Source organism: Carassius auratus, chromosome 17 (genome assembly GCF_003368295.1).
Source record: "Carassius auratus strain Wakin chromosome 17, ASM336829v1, whole genome shotgun sequence".
NCBI classification, from domain to species: domain Eukaryota; kingdom Metazoa; phylum Chordata; class Actinopteri; order Cypriniformes; family Cyprinidae; genus Carassius; species Carassius auratus.
In genome coordinates this window covers 24,806,482-24,826,385 of record NC_039259.1, presented here as the reverse complement: position 1 = coordinate 24,826,385, position 19,904 = coordinate 24,806,482, and the positions used below count along the sequence as shown (strand labels likewise).

Below are 19,904 nucleotides of genomic sequence, written 5' to 3'. Positions count from 1 at the left end.
CTATCTATCTATCTATCTATCTATCTATCATCTAAATCATTACATCATCATCTATAATCATCTATCTTATTAAAAATGTTAAAATCGAGTAAATTTTAAATAGAACATCTTTATCAAGACTCTGCAGCAGGTAGATAGGAAGCTTTATGTTATTTGTCACCATTGTCACCAAATTCATTGTGTCAGAACATAAAATGTAAAAAATAAAATGAAAATATTGTACATCGGTCGCTCTGATACAAGCTTCTACCAAATAAATGAATGTGGAACACGTGCTGGCGCGCCCCCTAGAGGTGAGCACGCTTAATGTTGTTGTGTTGCTTGGAAACCTGCTAAACTACAGCGACACATTAACATGAAAAACCTACAAAAACTGAGCATTAAGAGGAGATTTGTTATAGACGTGGAGCAATAACAGAGACAAGTGAGTTTTTGTACATTGTGCCAGTTTCCAGAGTGATATGTTCTCATCTTTCTTTACAAAGAGAATTGTTGCCTTTAATTTCTTTACTGTCTACTGCTGTAGCCATCATTTGATTTTGTTTCAGGATCAATAAAATGCTAAAACATTCACAGGACTTTCGAAAAATGACTTATTTAGTAAGTCAGTAAAATTGTTATTAAATGTCTTATACCACTATATCTGTTATGATCATATATACGCGATTTTGTTCATTTCTAACAAAAATGCATTGTATTTTATTAACATAAAAAGTTAATGAATATTCATTGTGCTCAGCAAACAAAAAGTATGTTCTAAAACATATTGTTAACATAGCCATTGAATTATTAAAGTGTTTTTTTATTTTTTTATGTCTAGATTTTTTGGTTTCAAAACTTCTCTAAACATTCTAAAAAAAAAAAACTACATTTAATATAGAATGTCAGAATATCAAAAGGGAAACATAAAAAAAAAAGATCCATTAATTATTTATAAAGTTTTTGGGATTTGCAAACATTTTGAGAATTTTATTAAAACCAGAAATCCTTTTTACGAACATTCTAATGTTCCTGGAAGAATGTTTGTTCATAACTTTTGAGAGATCCTTGCCAGAACATTCTGAAAATGTTCCCTGTTAGCTGGGTGAATGTTACTGTTGCTATGGATACATTCAGGTTTGACTGACAGCGGTTTGGCAATGGAGGAGTCTGTAATCCAGCAGCACCTCACACACTATAAACAGGCCACTGAGACGGCCCGTGAGGAGCTGGCCGTCCTGCAGACCAAATACAACAAACTCCAATCACAGGTCTCTATATTCACTGCTCATTTGTGGTGTTTTAGATGCACATTCTGTAAGTGAAATATCTAATGCTTTTAACAGCTCTTGGAAAGCCAATCCAAAGTCGCATCTCAGGAAGAGACTCTGAAAAACTTAAGGGATGCTGTAGATCGACATAAAGAGAAAGAGGCGAGACAGGAGTCTCTCATCAGCTCGCTCAGAGAACGCAGCTACAACACAGAGCAGGAGATGCTGTCCATCACCTCCTCCAAAAGCTTCATGGACATGAGAGTACAGACACTTACAAAAGAGAATGAGGAGATCAAGCGGAAAATCATGGAGCTTGATATCAAATCAAAGTGAGCATTTACTGCACACTGCTAGTCAAACATCGGGACAACCCTAGAATCTCTTTGTTTTATGATGATACAATTTTCTATTTTCTAGTATAACAGTAAATTAGCTTGCACCTCTCTCTCTCTTATTCTCTTTTATTAACACACATAAAATCAACAGCATTGAAAGCATTGGTAGTGTAAACAATCCTAAGGCTTATTATAAATGAGTCATTCAAAGCATCATCTTTATGTGATTTTATTGTTTAGATTTTCTCTTAGTAAACACTGTCATCAAATATTGCAGACAGTATTTTGCAGAATGCAACAATGCAAAACAGGAAGCTGCTGAGACCCATAGAAGATCTGATGAGTTTATATCAGCAGTAGCAAACAAAGTGTCTGTAAATGTGGCAGGAAAGGCGGATCCTTTGGATTATATCATATCCACGGTAAGTGTTTTCACATATGCTTTTAACCACTATTCTCACGATCTCTAACATATCTGTCTATGATAAGTTGGACGGCTGCTTCAAGGAGAGAGACCGACTGAAGAACTGCATTTGTGCTTTAGAGGAGAGCGTGAAGTTGTACGAGGTGGAGTGTAAAGCCAGCAGAGAAACAGTCAAGAGACTGGTATCTGATGTAGAACGAGAACAGTCGCTCTCAGCCTCCAGAGTGAATGAGCTGAACTCTACCAGACAGGTATCTTACAGATCAATAATGCAAAAAATGCATTATGCAAAAAATTCATTTTTATTTGTATTTTTGTTGCAAGGAATTGGATGTAATCTCCCTGAAGAAACTAAGTTTGGAGAGGGAGAACCAGCGGCTGAAAACCTCCCTGCAGGAGTCTGAACTGGCGCTGGCGTCCGCACAGCAGAGCTGTCGCCACTATGAGAGTCTCTCTCAAGATCTGCAAAATAAACTCCACAGCTGCCAGAAGGAAGCTCAGGCATCTCACAGCCAGCACCAGGCCTTCATGAAGAATGTGGAAGCTCTGCTGGAGGATGAGTCTCGTCCTCTTCAACACACACAAAGTGACCTACTGAAGGCACTTACGGCCCTGTGCAGCAGGGAGAAAAGTGCGCAGAAGGTAATGTTTGTAATGTTTGCTCATATTATTATAACATAGACTGTGTTCCTATTTCTTCACTCCTGTGCTCTCTTGTGTGCTCTAGTCTCAGCTGGAGACAGAGGGCAGGCTGGCGGAGGTGGAAGAGCAGTTGTCTAGACACAAAGAGAATCAGAGCAGCTCAGAACGGAGAGAACAGGAGCTGCTGGACAGAATCAAGAGTCTGGAGGACGAGCTGCTGACGGCTGGAGTCTGGAAAGATGGAATGAACCAGGACAAACAGCATGTGAGGAACTGGATTTATTCTGCCCAAGCCTGTTACTGTTTCTAGCCTTTGTCTCATTTGGAATTAGAACATAATTGGAAGGTATCATAAATGTCCTAAAATGAACGATCTTCTCTCTCTGTAGTACCTGCGGTTTGTGGAGCAGCTCTCAGAGAAGCTGAAAGTGGATCGTGTTGCTGCAGATCTGGGATTTGATATGAGACTCGAGGCCATTCTTACACGAGCTGAACAGCTGAGCAGACAGGAAGGGACAGCTTTACTGGAGACCAAGACACAAATCTACAGCCTTCAGAGAAAGGTGCTGACATGTCAAAGAGAACAGGAATGAATTTAGTTCTATGTTTTTGGTGCATAATCTTTCCAAATATACAATAATTGTTACAGGTTTAAAAATGTTGCCCTATTTTATCATAATTTATCTTGAAAAAGAGTGCAGAAATTAAAAAAATAATTGTTACAGATTTTCAAACAAATGCCCAATTTTAATGCAAATGTCCTTAGGTGATATGTGACATAGCTTAAAATTGTAAAAATAAAAATAAATAATAATAATAAAATAAAAAACAGTTCAGAAATGCAAATGGTAAAATTCAAAGAGTGCAGTTTTTGGAGGGGATTTTTATTTTATTTTAAACATTTAATTAGAAATGTAATTAAAAACAAACAATTCAAAACAAATTAAATAACATTTTAAACAAATTTTAATCTTTAATCAAAACAAATTCTAAAAATGTATTATATTTTTACGTTGTATTTTTCTTATACTATTCATTTATTTATTATACCGTAATTTATATTAAAACCAGTGAAAATATGCAAAAAACGTTTCAATATAAAATAAAAAACATACAAAAATCCTACCTACCTATCATTTATATTATTATTTGATTAACTGGTTTATCATTTCCATCAATGACTGCAGCTTAAAGAACATAAGGAGCGTTCAGAAAGTAAAGAGCTTCACCTGGAGCTGCTGAGGAGGAAGATGGTCCAGCTGGAGGAGGAGAAGAGGAGCCGCTCAGCTCTGGCGGTGGAGAAAGATGATGCTACTGTGGCCTGTAAGAAGCTCCAGAAGCGTGTGGATCGTCTGCAGGCGGAGCTGAGCACCTTACGCTTCTCCAACACCGAGCTGAAAGCCCAGCTGTCCCACACCAATGAGCTCAAGGTACAGGGACGAGGCCTGGCCCACAGACCCTCACCAAAAAGAGTCATTTCAGCTTAAAATACAACATTTTTAATTCAAAAACACAAATGTGACTCTGTAAATATATACCATTTTTACTGTATATGGCACTTGAGTTATATGACAATATGGTTCTATGAATAATAAAATAGATTATTTAGATCAGTGCTTTGGTTTCTGGATCCTTAAAGCATACAGATGGTTCATGTAGCTTGTAGAGCATCTGCCAAATGCATGAACATAAATGGTTCTAATTTTGACCCTTAAACTCATGATGAAATATCAAGTAGTGAAATTTAGTTAATAAATTACAGGGTCAAAACAAATCAAAGATGAAACATGCATTTAGAAAATAGTCTGAATTTGTCTTTCATGCATCTGTAAAAGTGCTGTTTCACATGTCGAGTGGAGTGTGGTGATGCTTGTACAGTAAGTGCTTAGTTTCTGCTGTCTTTGGTGCAACAAGATCAAAGTGATGGAACAAAACCAAACCATAGAGGAGCAGAATAAGAACCTGGGAAAGCTTGAGAAGAACAAGGTAAAGACTGAGAAGAAAATGACCACCATCAAGTCAGAGATGATAAACCAGGAACTCCGAGCCAGAGATGAGATTCAACAAGCCCAGAGACTGCTGGACACTCAGTCTAGTGCTATAGCAGATCTCACTCTCACCGAGAAACAGGTACAGAGCTCGATACAAGACTGTTATACACTACCGCTCAAAAGTTTGCAGTCCACTTTGTTAAAAGTAACTAGTATGTTCCTACATTGCAGTTACTGGACTTCTACACGGTGGTGAGTCAGATGTTAGGTGTTGACTGCACAGGTTGCGTCCCAAACTATGAAGTTCTCAGAAGGCTGGAGGTTCTGCTTCAGTCACGTCACTGTCCTGCTCATCTACACCAGCATCACACTCCTCACATCTGGGAAGCTCCAGTTTCCTCCATAAACGTCGCTCATTCTCACGAGTTCCAACCCCAGGCTCTGCCAGCTCCCCCCGGAACAACCTCGGACAGCCCAGCGCCCCCCGTGAATAATAATAACATTTAAGCAACTCAAAGTAGTTTTTTGCCCTTGAAATACAATGGATGGATGGCTTTACAGCGGCAACAAACGCACGTGTGTATCTACCCACTGTAATTACAACAGACAGTCGATTACACTTAACTGTAGGGGCTCCAGTTACAAAAAAAGACAAAAGGACATACAATTGCTTTAATGTTCATCCCGTTCCCAGCTGAAGAGCCTGGATAGTCTGTGGCTTGGATGCTGCTGGTTTCTCCACCAGGCTTCTTAACTAGCTCAACCAGCACAATTACACTGGTCAAACAACAAGAATTGTTAAATGGTTGTTGTTTTTTTATAAACCAGGATTGATTGTGCTTTCTGTAACGGCACCATTCTGAAAGAAAGAAAAAGCACCTACTATTGATAGTAATTAAAAAGCAACCATGTATTGTGACAAAATAAACACATTTTATGCATGCATCATATTAATGGCAAGTATTTCATTAAATATTTAGAGATGTTTACCATGATTGCTGCGATAAATGAGACTCCACAAATTTGAATCAGGGTTAATGGAAGTATGCAATGATTTGATGCATTTACCCAGATGTTGTTTCTGAATATTCTAAGAACTTTCAAACCATCCAGTTAATGTTTTCAAATTTTAAACTACATTCCATTTGATTATTTTGCAAAGCATTTTCTGAATGTTATTAAAGACCAGTTCATTTTAAATGAACATTCTATTAATGTTACTGAAAGAATGTTAATTCATAACAAAACTTAGTCAAATTCGGAGAACATTCCCTGTTAACTGGGTAATACAACCCTGTAGATTTTACGAGCAAATCATTCAAGTGTTTAAACTGCGACAGAAAATAGGCAAGAAAACAATTATGATTCACAATTAATCAAATTATGGTCATTCAGTCTTTAATTGTAATGAAAAATACTTATCAGCAGGTTATGTGTACAGTATATCATATATATTTTCACTGCGAAGGTTTGCCTTAGCAAACTGTACGTACATAAATATCCTTTTCTTTGATATCAGTGGTTTACATACAGTAGAGTATATTCATGACACAGTTACCTTGAATATTACAGCAGGTTAGTTAAGATTAAAAATGAAAAATAAACAATGACTAATCCAATGGAAACCAAAGAATGACCACATGCCAAAAATACATATAAAAAATAATTGCAATATAGAGTTCATAGATTTTTTATCTTCTCTTTTTTACAAGTAATTTATTTGATAAAAGCAACCCAACACCTTTAAGTTATTCCAAATAAACTTGTTCTTTCCTTGTTTAAAAAAGGCCTGATTAACTCACAGTGCTGAGTTAATATCCTACGCTCTAGTTTCCTCCTTCATATCAAACATGGAAGAACATCAGTAGCACTAACGACAGCAGTTTTCAGTGCGGTAGGCTTCGTTCTAACATCTACACGAGACTCAGAGTGACATACTGTAAAATTAGCAGCTGTATTTGCTGTACAAGGACATGTTAAAGGCTGCCAAACTCAGTGGCAGTAGTCAGTCTTGTCTTAAAAGTGGAGCTCATTTAGGCGGAGGCCCGTTGGTGTATCTGAGCATTGGGTGGAAGGAGCGGGCAAAGTTGTTGAGGTGGGCACAGCTGTAGTCATCCTCACATGTAGGCACAAGACAGGCCACCACCAGCACCAGCAGCAGGATGATCTGCAGCGGCAGTGCGGCCCAGAAGACTCGCTTCAGGAAGGTTCTGCACCAGGATGCTGGTTCTTCCTCGTCAGAAAGGGAGGAACCGGATCCAGCGGCGTTGCGAGACCTGCTATACATGAGACAGCACAAGAGGTGGAAACGCTCAGATGTAAAACTAGGTGCATGATAGGAATTACACTGGTTATCTAGCTATTCCTATCTGTAGCTGAAGAAATTTGCTTTGTAGAGTCACAAAAGACTTTCTCTATACACTCTTAAAATGAAAGGTTCACTGGATCTTGGGCATTGATCGTTCCATGAAGAACCTGTAACATCCATGGAATATTTTCATTCCACAAGAGGTTTTTTTATATAGTGGATAATAAGTTCTGCAGTTGCATCGCTATGAAAATCCCCTTTTGGAACCTTTATTTTTAAGAATGTAAATAAGCTTTCTTGGTACATTTGCTGTTCTACACTGTTATATGACATTTGGGAACACATTAGATGCCAAAGCTTGACACAGATAGTTAGTTTGAAGTCTTCAGTAGCATTTAAAAGCAAAAGGGCCATTTTAAGAGAGTTTCTGTATTTTTAAATATGCCTTTTTTGTTAAAGCGCTGTTAAACAGAGACCATGCTAACAGGAAAAACAGCTCAACAGTTTCCAGTTTCAGAGTTTTCATTAATATATAGCTGTAGTTCGGGGCTGCCGTTGCCTAAGGGTTAAAAAAAAATGCTGGAAAAATAAAAATGCTGTATGTTCAAACCCAACAAGATGCAATTCATGAGCAAAAATACTTGATTATTTTATATTTAACATATAAAAAAAACACTTAATTAACTTAATTAATTAATAATAAATACACTTCTTGTAATTTTACCATGACCCACTACAAAGCAGCTGTTTGTGAATAACCACATTTAATACTAAATATATATACTGTGTGTATGTGTATGTATATATATATATATATATATATATATATATATATATATATATATATATATATATATATATATAATGTGGTAATTATATTGTGAATATTAATTTTTAAAGGGGACATACTGCCATTATTTATACTTATGGGACGATAGTTAACAATTATAAACAATTCAACAAATATCTTACCTATATACATCTTATAAACTATAAAATCTTAGCAATTATCTTAAATAAATATTATTAAACTTAATTATTTTATTATTTTTATGATCCACAACCAAAAATGTGTGAATAACCATAGTTAATGCTGCTGACATATCATGGAAAACCAGATTTTGATGCTCCTTTCAATGATCTAGTTTTAAAAGAACATATTATAAACTTATTTTATCATTTAAAATATCTTGTTGTAATTTCACCATAACCCACTACATGCTGACACATGGGAAATCAGATTTTTTGCTCCTATTAATCCCACGGAAGAGAGTCTTAACACGGAGTCTCTCTCGAGTCATGTTTCTCTAGCATGTCATCAAAGTGCACGGATGGCAGATCGGAGGAGGGAGCAGATGATTGATTAGTCGGTGAAAGAGCAGATGTGACACACCAGAGAGAGAAAAAGAGAAAGTTGCCAAGATTGTTCATTGCAGACGCTTGCCGAATAGACAAGAAAAATGAACGGCTCAGCAGCAAGCAGCCTAGCGTATCCATATTTACAGCCGCAGAATATAGAAAACAAGCACGCTTTTCATCTGGTGCATGAGCTCCCTTAGTAGTGTCTATCTCAGCTCCCTAACCTGAGCAGTGTCTAGAATCACAGAAGATGATGGAAGTCATCAGCATGAGCCTGGAGCTTGTGTGTCATGGTTTGTAGGACACGGTCCACTCAAGGGTCAACCCCAGAGCCGTTAGCGCTAGGGGTCTACGCTCAGGTCATGGGTTGAGTTCCATTATCTTCCAAGTGTTCTAGAAACCAGGAGAAAGGTACCTGTGAAGTGGACTGCTCACACAGGCTCCGGGCTGTGACAGACTACTTTTGCCCCGAGGCTGTTTGCAATGAACAGGGGGGTAAAAGAAAGAAAGAATGTTTCAGTCCAGGCAAATAAAGACAAAGCTACTGATGAAAGAACCCCCAAAAAAGAAGAGCACCAACAAAATCAAAAGAGTGCTGATGGGGTGACAGCACTTCTATGGAGACAAAGAAACTGGTTCTTCATGACACCCTTCTCAGAAAACCCCCTTGCCAACAAGTGATCCTTTAATATAAATATTTAAAAGAAGTTTTCAGCTCATTTCATCTGTTTTCTGAGAATGTCACAGGTCATATTTTACCCAGGAAAAGGTGTATTACTTAAAATGCCATAAAACAGGAAAAATCTTTCAAATTAATGTTATTTTATTATTAGACTATCTATCTATCTATCTATCTATCTATCTATCTATCTATCTATATATATATATATAAATGGTATAAACATAAATCTCCCTCTCTCTCTTTATATATATATATATATATATATATATATATATATATATATATATATATATATATATATATATATATATATATATATATATTTATATATATATACATATATATATTTAGTGCTGGCAAATGATTAATCACATCCACAATAAAAGTTTGTTTACATAATATATGTATGTGTATTTTGTTTATTTATTATGTATATATAATTACACACACATGCATGTGTATATTTCAGAATTTTTATATATATACAGTATATTAAATGTATTTATTTATTATATAAATTATATGAATATAAATAATAAATACATGTAAATAGTTTCCAAATGTATACTGTATATGTGTGGGTTTATATACATATTAAATATAGACAAAACATTTATGCAAACTAAAACTTGTTTTGGATGCGATTAATAGCGATTAACTGTTTGACAGCACAAATTATATTATAATTATATTATATTATCATTAAGTATTATAAATATTACAAACAAAAATTAAGGAGCATGACAAGCTAACATTTGTAATTACTAGAATAAGAATTTATTTATTTTAATTATTAAAATAATTTGAAATATACATACATTACAGTAGTTTGTTTTATTGTATTATTATAATGAGAATCTGATGAGAATTCTTAAAAAATAAAAAATAAAATAAAAAATATCTGGATGCATAATAGTAATAATATAAGAGGAAAATGTGTTTGAATGTCATTATAATGTTTATGATCATTATAATCATAAAATGTTAATGGACCAAAAAGGCTTAATTTTATTCATGCTAAATTTTGAGGTTAAATATGACCTGGACATGTTTCTTTTCTTTTTTTTTCATAGAACCAGTTTTCCTTGATGACTACAGTGTGGGAATCTAGAATAAACATGAATGTGGGAAATGAGTGGAGGAACAAACCAAGCCAGAATTTAGGGGAGTGATAAGGGTGCGACTAGGTGTTTAAAGGATGTAAAACTGGGATCAATCGATAGGATGTAGAAACACAACAGGGACGAATCACATCTCCAGTTCTGATTCAGCTCTTGCATTAGAAGAGAGCATGCTGGGAAGGTCTTGAGCTTTGGAGGAACTCTGGGCAAACTAATAAGTATACTAATAAGGTGTCAAGTGTGTTTTTTTTTTTCGGCCAAGTTCCAGAAACATTCAAGTGTCAAACCATCAGCTCAACGTGACGAGATACAGTGATCTCTGAAGTGTCATGTGTTACCGATCGCCGGCGGCTGGGAGTGCTGCGTCCAGAAACAGGGCTCAGGGAACCGGAAGTGTCCAAATCATCAGCAGACGACCAAGATGACAAGTCCTACAGAGATAGTGTGTGACGAGGACGGTTGGAGAAAGACAGTGTGATTAAAAAACTAGACAGACTGCACATCAGGGTTATTGAAGTCAAACTAAAATTATTCAAAAATTGTCACTTGAAATGAAAAAATAAATAAAATGAAACTTCAGCTGAAATGAAACATACTATATATATATATATATATATATATATATATATATATATATATATATATATATATATATATATATATACAATTAATATACAATACCTTTTTTAATTTCAGCTAGCCTATATATATATATATATATACAATTAATATACAATACCTTTTTTAATTTCAGCTAGCCTATATATATATATATATATATATATATATATATATATATATATATATATATATATAAATATATATATATATATATATATATATATATATATATATAAAATGACAAACAACACAACCTAATTACTAAAAGAAACTTTAACTGAAATTAAAATGAAAACACAAAATATTGAAATAAAAACTATTATTAATATAATATTATTAATAAAAACAATTATATCTCAATGATACTAAACACTGCTGCAAATAAACAATTATGAAACTTTTTGAACTGTAATAGTATATTGCATATTGCGTATATTATAATATAATACTTGAAAAACAAAATGCAAAGCCCCCTATACATTATAATATAATATAATAATCAGTAATTCATATTTACTTATTTATTAATCAATAAATTAATAAATTAACCACAATTAATTCAAGTTTCAAAAACTGGAATTGTATTGTATATTGTACTGTTCTAAAATAAAATAAAATTAATAGTAAAATAGTTTGTTTGCATGCATTTGTTAAGCTTGGTTATTGCAATATACTATTACTATTATTAATAATAATAATAACAACAACAACTTCATGCATTATGTGACCCATCCTTTTCTTGGCTGAGAACCACTGATTTAAAAATATTTGGAAATATGTAATAATTTGCATGAAATGAATTCCATGTTTAGAGGCACTAATATAATTGAAGTCAAACCCAGGCAAACTGTGTGCATGGACGCTGGCGGTCAGTAACTCACCTGCTGACTGCTGCTGATGTCCAGGGTCTTCTGCAGCTCTCTGATGTCTCTCGTCACCTCCTTCAGCAGCATCTTGAGACGGTTCCCGATCACATGCACCTTCTCTTTGGCTTCCAGACAGTCAGTGCCCTCCGAGTGGACCAGCAGCTGAAGAGACATGTCCTGCAGGGACGCCACCTTCACCTGCGTGTCCAGCAGCTCCCGGCGGAATTGCTGCGGAACAATCAGTGTTAAATCAAAACAAACCAAGCAACTTCTTACCCAAATGCTGTACCAACCGAAAAGAGGAATCAGTTACCAGAAAGGTTTTGTGATGCTCCTGTAGGGTATCGCTGTCCTGAGTGTGGTCGATCGGGACGATCTCATTCCTCCTGCGTTCGATGTTCTCCAGCCACAGAAGCAGACCGTGACTCATCTCGTGGAAGTCCTGAAGATTAGGAAAAGGTCTGTGATTTTAACCCCTCAACATTGATGAAAGCAGAATTTCTGAAGGGATATCTTCTGATATCAGCTTCTTGCCTGGCACTGCATGAGCGCGTGCTGGAGCGCGGTCCTCCAGTCGTCCAGAGAGCTGCTGAGACGCTCCCAGCGGTTATTCATCTCCTTCAGCCGGCGCTGTAGGTCTCGTGCCTCCTCGCTGTCCGACTGCACAAACTCGGCGCTGCAGAGGTTAATGGACAACACGATGGCCTTGCGTTTATCCAGAGCCTTCTGCAGCTCCTGCACAGAGTCACAGGTCAACAGAGAAAAACATCAATGCCACAAAACACTGAACAACTGGACAACCAATGAACAAACCATAAGGTTCAAAGAATATCATGGCATTAGTGTCTTTTTAGTATTATTACTATTACAGTACTTCTTAAAACATTGAATTGCCTTTTATTTTTAATTTTGTAATTTAGTTTTGTTTGTTTTAATTGGAAAACCAACAAACAATAAAACAAAAAAAACTCTAACCCTTACAAACAATAACTGGTTCAAAGAATATCATGGCATTAGTATTATTTTTGTATTTGTTTTATATATTTTTACAGTATTTATTAATATATTTTAATTAGCTTTCATTTTTATATGTGTTGTTTTTGTTCAAATTTTAGTTTAGGTTTTAACAACCTGTTTTTCTCATTTTTATGATGATTTTATTTTTTGTATTTCTATATAGCTTTAGTTTATTTTTATTTCACTATTAAATCTAGTAAGGCAACATTTCTAAATAAGTTTTTTAAATTTAGGATTTTCAGTATTAAGGATTTTTTTTGTGTGTATGGCTCAAGTGGTAGAGCATTGCGTTAGCACCGCTAGTTTGTGGGTTCGATTCCCAGGGAATACTTTAAACATAAAAAAAACATTAAAAAAAGCCTGAATGCACTGTAAGTCACTTTAAAAGTGTCTGCTAAATGCATTAATTTAATTTAATTCACTTTTAGTTAGTTTTATTTGAGTTTATGATTGATAACCAACCAATAAGAAAAAGTTTAAGAAATTTTGTTATTTGTTACTTTCATTTTTTATATATAATATATAATTATGTCTAATTTAATACTGCTACATAGCAGGGGTGTCAAACTCAGTTCCTGGAGGGCCACAGCTCTGCAGAGTTTAGCTCCAACCCTAATTAAACACACCTGATCCAGCTAATCAGGTCCTTCAGGTTTCTTTGGAAACTACAGGGAATGTGTGATTGAACTAAACTCTCCAGGCACTGAGCTTGACATCCCTGCTATATAGCTTCAACGTCTCAGTTTTGAGTAATCTGAGCACTTAGTAACAAACAGTGTGAGTGATGATTATCAGCGCTGGACCTTGAGTTTCTTGATGCGTAGCTGGATGGTCTGTATGTCCGTGCTGAGGTCCAGTCCCCGCTGCTGCTCCAGCTCTTCTTCTGTCTGGTCCAGCCAGCTGCAGATGCTGCTCAGGTCCGAGTTGAACTGCTGCCACTGCTGCATGTTCTGCTTCATGCGCATCTCTTTACTGAGAGCCTGAGCCTGCAGCAGCTCCCAGCGCTCGATCACACCTGCACAACACACACCGCTCACACTTCATAACAGCTGTATTCAGAAATACACATTTTATGATGCATCAGACAAAAGAAAATCAAAATCCAAAATATTCCTTTTATTATAAAATGCACGCTGCACGCAAGTGTTTTTGCATCCAAAATATAGCTTGATAATAATGAAAGCTGCATGATCAGATGCAAGTCTTACTCAGTATTACTACTGAATATAATTTTTTTACTTCATTTAAAACATTCAAAATAGTTTACATTTGTTATGAAACTTTCATATTCTACATTTCCTCCAAGCCGATCTTTTATGTAACACATATAATGTTTAATGGCTTATATACCATCAGCATTAGTTTAAAGGTTGCATGTGTTTACATGCATGGCTCAGAATATAATCTGGTTCTGTACCTGAAGTTTGGGACTCTGAGCTGTTGGGGTTGACGAACCCTGATATCTTGTCTTCCTCTTCTTTCAGCTCAAATCCCACTCGCTTTACTGCATCTATACTGCCACGACATTCTTCAAGAAGACGCATCTGAGAGAGAAATAAAGATAACAAAAGTGTTAGCAAAACCAGAGACAATTCTTCTACAGTACACAGTAGTCCTATAGATGATGACTCACATAACCCATGTAGGTGGCGTCCAGCTCCGGGCCGGTGGGGGTCCGGCTGCGTATGATGCTCTCCGTCTGCTGCAGATGGAAGCAGCTGGTGTTGAGAACTTTATCCAGCTGTCTGATGTGAGTCTCCAGTGATCCAGCGTCACCTGTAGAGGAACAGCAGATTCGTTTTAAAAGGAGGAACAACAGGAAGTTGCTCTGAGCTGCGTTTGGAACCGTGTTCTCTTTCTCAGGCCTGATGCAGTGCAAGATCGTCACATGATTTCACGCTTTCTCATTAGTCAAACATACTAGGTGCTTCTAAATAGAAGTATCATTAGTCAAAGCAGTTTACAATCAGTGAGTATACACACTGCTCTTCAGGATGGCATCTAATACAGCACTTTTAGAAATGTTTGTTCAGCGTTTCTTCAATCATTTTCTTATTAACAAGACGGACTGGTCAAGTATAATGGAGATTTGAAAGTGATAGACCGATTAATTGAATGCTCATTTTGAAAGGGTCACTTGTGTTTTATAATCTGCTGACCTATACCTTTTTTGCATTAACATATTTTCATGGCAGATTACTACAGAATTATTATTAATAGAATATGTCCATTCTCATTACTGTGATGCAAAAAATATCATTTAAATTGTGCATTTAAAAAAATGCATGAAACACTTTTTTAAACCGGTTTTGTTACTGTTAACTAAGAATTGTTTTTTATTATTAAAAAGAAGCTGAAATAAAATAAAAAATAAAACAGAAATATTTGATGAAAAACTTTTAAAATAGGAAATGTTGCTTTAACAATTGACAGAAATAAAATGCTGAAAGTATTAAAATTACCAAAAAAAAAAAAACCAAGCTGAATAAAAACGAATTAAATGATAAAAACATAACAAAATGACTACAACTTAAACTACTCAAAGAAACACTGGAAATAAAAAGTAAAAGCTAAATCAGAATATTACTAAATACTATAATAGTACAGATAATAATACAATAACAGATTTAAACAAAAATCCAGCAACGTGAATCTAATTACAAAAAGATATTCAGATGTTTAACAGTAATGAGAATTTCAGGGGGGAAATTGCTTTGCAATCAAAAAGTGTGAAAACATTTAGGAATTGCTCCAAAAATAGGCTTCATTTTCTTTATTTAAAAATATTTTTCAGATTAAAATTTGACCTTGATATGTGAAATTCCTCCTTTGGACCAGTGCGACCATTGAAAACATACACATGGGCCATACTACTAATATTTGATTTTAAACCACTTGATTTAAAACAATTTTTTTTTTTTGTAATTCACAATTTTCTCTGATTGCAAAATACTGTGAGTAATGCTGTTGATTTGGCAAATCCAAAGCATTAGAAACCCAGAACAAACACCGGAGTGAACTCTGTGGCACACAGTACATGCAAACACTGGAGAACTGATTACTGAGGTTAACACACAGAGTGAAGCAACACAAATCAAAAGAGAAGGGTTAGAGAATACAGCTCTGTGCTTTGATTCGGTTTGTGAGTAGAAACTAAAGATCACAATCTCAGGCGACAGACGAGTGAGTGAGTCTCAGATCTCGGACTGCTGTTGCCTACCAGCGCTGGACCTCAGAGTTTGCTCAGTAAGTTTTAGATATGCCTCAGGACTCTCTGGAATCTCTACATCTGAAAGAAACATATGCATGCATACAATACAAACATGACTGAATGCTGACCCACACTAACATCATCTGCTACAGCCACCAGTTTATTCTCTCTCAAGATCTCACACTGACCCGAGAGGGCAGACGCTGAGCCCTGCAGGTATCCGTCTTCTCCCTGTTCTCCTGGTTCGGAGGACAAGGCTCTGCTGGCGCTCTCCAGACCCCGGCTCAGGTCGTAATCGTGGTCCCACTCCAGAGGGATGGAGTCCACGCTGGCTGGAGTGTCTCGGCCCGAGCGTTCGGCCCGTAGAGGAGCGGCCAGCGACGCAGAGCGACTGGACGAGGGCAGAGGCGACAGAAAACCATCGCCCAGACGCTCACTCCAAGGAAAGCTGGACACGTCAGCAGGCTCGTCCAGATCAAACTCCCGGTCCGAGGACGAGACGTCATGTTCATCGTCTGTGAGCTGGATAAAGAAGAAGAATTCACAGTGGTTTGTGGGATCGAAACCTTGACTGAACTGATTAAAGTGGATGAAATAAAATGGGACCCTGGACCACAAAACCAATCATAAGGGTCAATTTTTTGAAACTGAGATGTATGCATCATCTGAAAGCTGAATATATAAGCTTTCCATTAATGTGTGATGAAAATCTGGAATCTGAGGGTGCAAAAAAATCTAAATAGTGAGAAGATCGCCTTTAAAGCTATCCAAATGAAAAAGTTCTTAGTATTAAAAAAAAAAGTTTTAATGTATTTACATTAAATATATTAATTTACTAAACATCTTCATGGAACATGATCTTTACTTAATATCCTTATGATTTTTGGCATTTAAAAAAAATCAACAATTTTGACCTATACTATGTTTTTTTTGGCTATTGCTACAAATATACCCCAGAGACTTATGACTGGTTTTGTGCTCCAGGGTCACACATGTCCAAAAATGCTAAACAAAATATGTACATATAAAATGTTTGACTGAATGAATTAATAAATAAAAAGTAAACAAAAAAGACAATATAATTGAAAAAGGTTTATTTAAATGTGAAAATAAAATAAAATAGAATAAAAAAAAAGGAATTAATGAATAAGGTAAAGAATATAAAGAAATATTAAAATATGAAAAAATCTAATAAATTTATTAATAAATATATAAAGATAAATAATAGTACAGTAGTCATAAATAAAAAGGTAAATGTAATTTTTTTAGATATACATAAATATGAAAATAAATAAATGTAAACAAATAAATATAAATTGGTAAATATAAACAAACAAAAAAGTAAACAAATAACTGTTAAAATAAATAAAGATAAAATAAAATAAAATTAATGAATGAAAATAATAAAAATCTAAACATACACAAACGTAAATATAAATAAAAATATAAACAAATAAAAAAATCTATAAATGAATAAGTAAATAACTAAATAAATAATAAATAAATAAAAGAAGGAAGTCATAAATAAAAAGGTAACTATAAATTAAAATGGTACATATAAATATGAAAATAAATATAAACAAAAAAACTAATGTATAAATAAATAAATAAATAGGTTTGTAGATAGGTACATATAAATAAATCTGAAAATGAAACAAATTGAAAAAGAATGGAAGAGTCCTCCAATATCAGTCAGAAAAAGCATCTGATGTAATTAAAGTACCGGTAATCGTGTAAGTTTCTTGTAGTAGCGCTCCACATGTCCAAACACGTCCTGGCAGTAACGCTGCAGTTCTTCAAGCTCTTCCTCGATCACAGCAGCATCGATCGGCTCACTCTTTTCCAGAAGAGCTTCACCCTGCTGGAATATGTGGTCAATCTTGGCTGTGTTCAGAATGATCTCCTGCTGGAACGCCTGGACGCAGAAGAAAACCTCCATCAGAGGATGACACAGGAGATATGGAGAACACATGCAGTGATAAAGGCCAGAGAGATACCTTCAGCTGTTTGAGTTTGGCCTGGATGTCCCACTCGGAGAAATGCTCAATGTTGGTTAACTGCAGGTCCATCTCTGTGAGCCAGACCAAGATACAGTCTCGTGCAGTCTCAAACTCCTCCCGCTGACATATAAAGTGCTGCGGAGGAAATCATAAATCAGATTCAAAGAAGAAGCCCAACTGCATTTTCTAATCATTAATATTATTACAAAATATATATATATTTTTGAAACAGCTCATTTACGAAAAATTGACTGAAAGGTTAATTTACAAAAATATCACTTTAGATTTTATATATATATATATATATGCATTTATGATTAATTATATTATGTGTGTGTGTGTGTGTATATATATAAATATATATATATATATATATATATATGCATTTATGATTAATTATATTATGTGTGTGTGTGTGTGTATATATATATAAATATATATATATATATATATATGCATTTATTATTAATTACATTATGTGTGTGTGTGTGTGTGTGTGTATATATATATATATATATATATATATATATATATATATATATGCATTTATGATTAATTATATTATGTATGTATGTGTGTGTGTGTGTGTGTGTGTGTGTATATATATGTTTAAAAAAATTATATTGAACTATTTATTTAAAGTAAATACAACATTTAAAAGTTAAACTATATTATTGCTGGATATTGTTCTGCATTTGATAAATTATCTTTGAATCAATTTTAAAAAAGCAAAGACAGGCAGTTCTTTCACAGATTTGTGTTATTATAATATGTATCAAAGTGATGAGTCTGTAAGCATCAATTGAGTTGATGTTGGTGTAAAAGGAATCAGGGAGCTCTGTACCTTTAGCCTGCGTAGGACGGAGGACACTCGTCTCTGCAGGTTGTCCCAGCGCTGGTTGGCGTTGTGGGTCATCTCTCTCAGACTACAGGCCGCGTCGGTGCGATTCTCACGTGCCAGGCGCTGATACTGTTTATTGATCAGCTCCAGCTGCGTCAAACCTTCATGCACCTGCCGCTGGAACGTCTACAGAAACACAGAGCGTTAATATCATAAATCTGAGTTTAACAACACTACATTCATTCAGTCTGGGTGATCTCACCTCAAAATTCTTGAGCTCCTCTTTGGCAACAGTGTAAAGGACACCTGAAGAATTTGGCAGCGCGGCTGTCTTCTCCGACGACATGAACCACTCGTCCAAGTGAGAGAAATCATCCAGAAACTTCTGCCAGAGACGCCACGTCTCCTCAATCCTTTCAAAGAGCAAAGTTTAGGTTTACATTTGTCATTTAGCAATTATGGTACAAAACTAGTAAAGAATAAACTATAAAAAATGATTTTAATAGTTATAATTATTGAAATAAAGCTGCAATAGATTAACATTAAAAATATAAAGTGCTGAGCAGAATTTGTTTAAATTTGTAATTAAGCACAATTATGATATAAAACTATTAAAAATAAACTTTAAAAATGATTTTCATTAATTGAAATAAAGCTGCAATAAAGCTGAAATACATTAACATTAAAAATATAAAATGCTGAGCAAAATTTGTCATTAAACAAAACATTTTTATTAAACAAATTAAAAATAAACATGAAAGCTGAGAGTGTTCAAATAAAATAAAATACAAAATATAAAAGGTTTAAATTTGTCATTAGTCACATGAACAACAACACAAAGGTGAATTGTTATCATTAAATGTAAGTATAAATAAAACTATTAAAAATCATTTTCATTCATTGAAATAAGGCTGCAATAAAGCTGAAATAGATAAAATAACAAAAAAATATATACAATTATAAAACAAAATATAATATAAACACAGGACAAACTAAATTTAGAAACGTTGCTTTGGGAACTAACAAATGTAAGATGAACTGATAAAATTAGTAAAACTGAAACGGAAATAAAAAAACTATAAAAACAATTATTTTCATTAATTGAAATGAAGCTGCAATAAAGCTGAAATAGATTAACATAAAAATATATATATATAAAAATGTAGAGCAAAACTTTTTTAAATGCTAAAGATCAAAGCTAAATATAAATATAAAAATAAAATGGAATGAGAA

The 19,904-nt window shown here is 34.7% G+C and overlaps 2 protein-coding genes across 11 annotated transcripts in view; one reads left to right on the top strand and one right to left on the bottom strand.

Annotated features, from left to right (window-relative positions):
• Positions 1-327: 327 nt before the first annotated feature.
• ccdc170 (coiled-coil domain containing 170) lies at positions 328-5,780 on the top strand. The gene is made up of 11 exons (XM_026286584.1): positions 328-424; positions 1,117-1,250; positions 1,326-1,582; positions 1,866-2,010; positions 2,078-2,263; positions 2,337-2,654; positions 2,740-2,919; positions 3,044-3,217; positions 3,842-4,084; positions 4,569-4,784; positions 4,877-5,780. The coding sequence occupies exons 2-11, from the start codon at positions 1,140-1,142 to the stop codon at positions 5,150-5,152; spliced, it is 2,106 nt and encodes a 701-aa protein (XP_026142369.1). The 5' UTR covers positions 328-424; positions 1,117-1,139; the 3' UTR covers positions 5,153-5,780.
• Positions 5,781-6,024: 244 nt separating this feature from the next.
• Positions 6,025-19,904, bottom strand: part of syne1b (spectrin repeat containing, nuclear envelope 1b) — a 102,196-nt gene continuing 88,316 nt past the window's right edge. For 6 of the 10 annotated variants that reach the window (XM_026286576.1, XM_026286574.1, XM_026286579.1 and 3 more), the window contains 15 exons: positions 18,934-19,084; positions 18,675-18,857; positions 17,828-17,965; positions 17,554-17,745; positions 16,019-16,352; positions 15,840-15,908; positions 14,253-14,395; positions 14,037-14,163; positions 13,423-13,634; positions 12,137-12,337; positions 11,916-12,044; positions 11,618-11,830; positions 10,454-10,546; positions 8,728-8,786; positions 6,025-6,924 (listed from right to left, as the gene is read on the bottom strand). In XM_026286576.1, coding sequence (XP_026142361.1) covers positions 6,675-6,924; positions 8,728-8,786; positions 10,454-10,546; positions 11,618-11,830; positions 11,916-12,044; positions 12,137-12,337; positions 13,423-13,634; positions 14,037-14,163; positions 14,253-14,395; positions 15,840-15,908; positions 16,019-16,352; positions 17,554-17,745; positions 17,828-17,965; positions 18,675-18,857; positions 18,934-19,084 — 2,494 coding nt within the window. In that variant the 3' untranslated portion in view covers positions 6,025-6,674. The remainder of the gene's footprint in view (positions 6,925-8,727; positions 8,787-10,453; positions 10,547-11,617; positions 11,831-11,915; positions 12,045-12,136; positions 12,338-13,422; positions 13,635-14,036; positions 14,164-14,252; positions 14,396-15,839; positions 15,909-16,018; positions 16,353-17,553; positions 17,746-17,827; positions 17,966-18,674; positions 18,858-18,933; positions 19,085-19,904) is intronic. The other 4 variants (XM_026286583.1, XM_026286578.1, XM_026286575.1 and 1 more) reach the window with 3 other exon arrangements.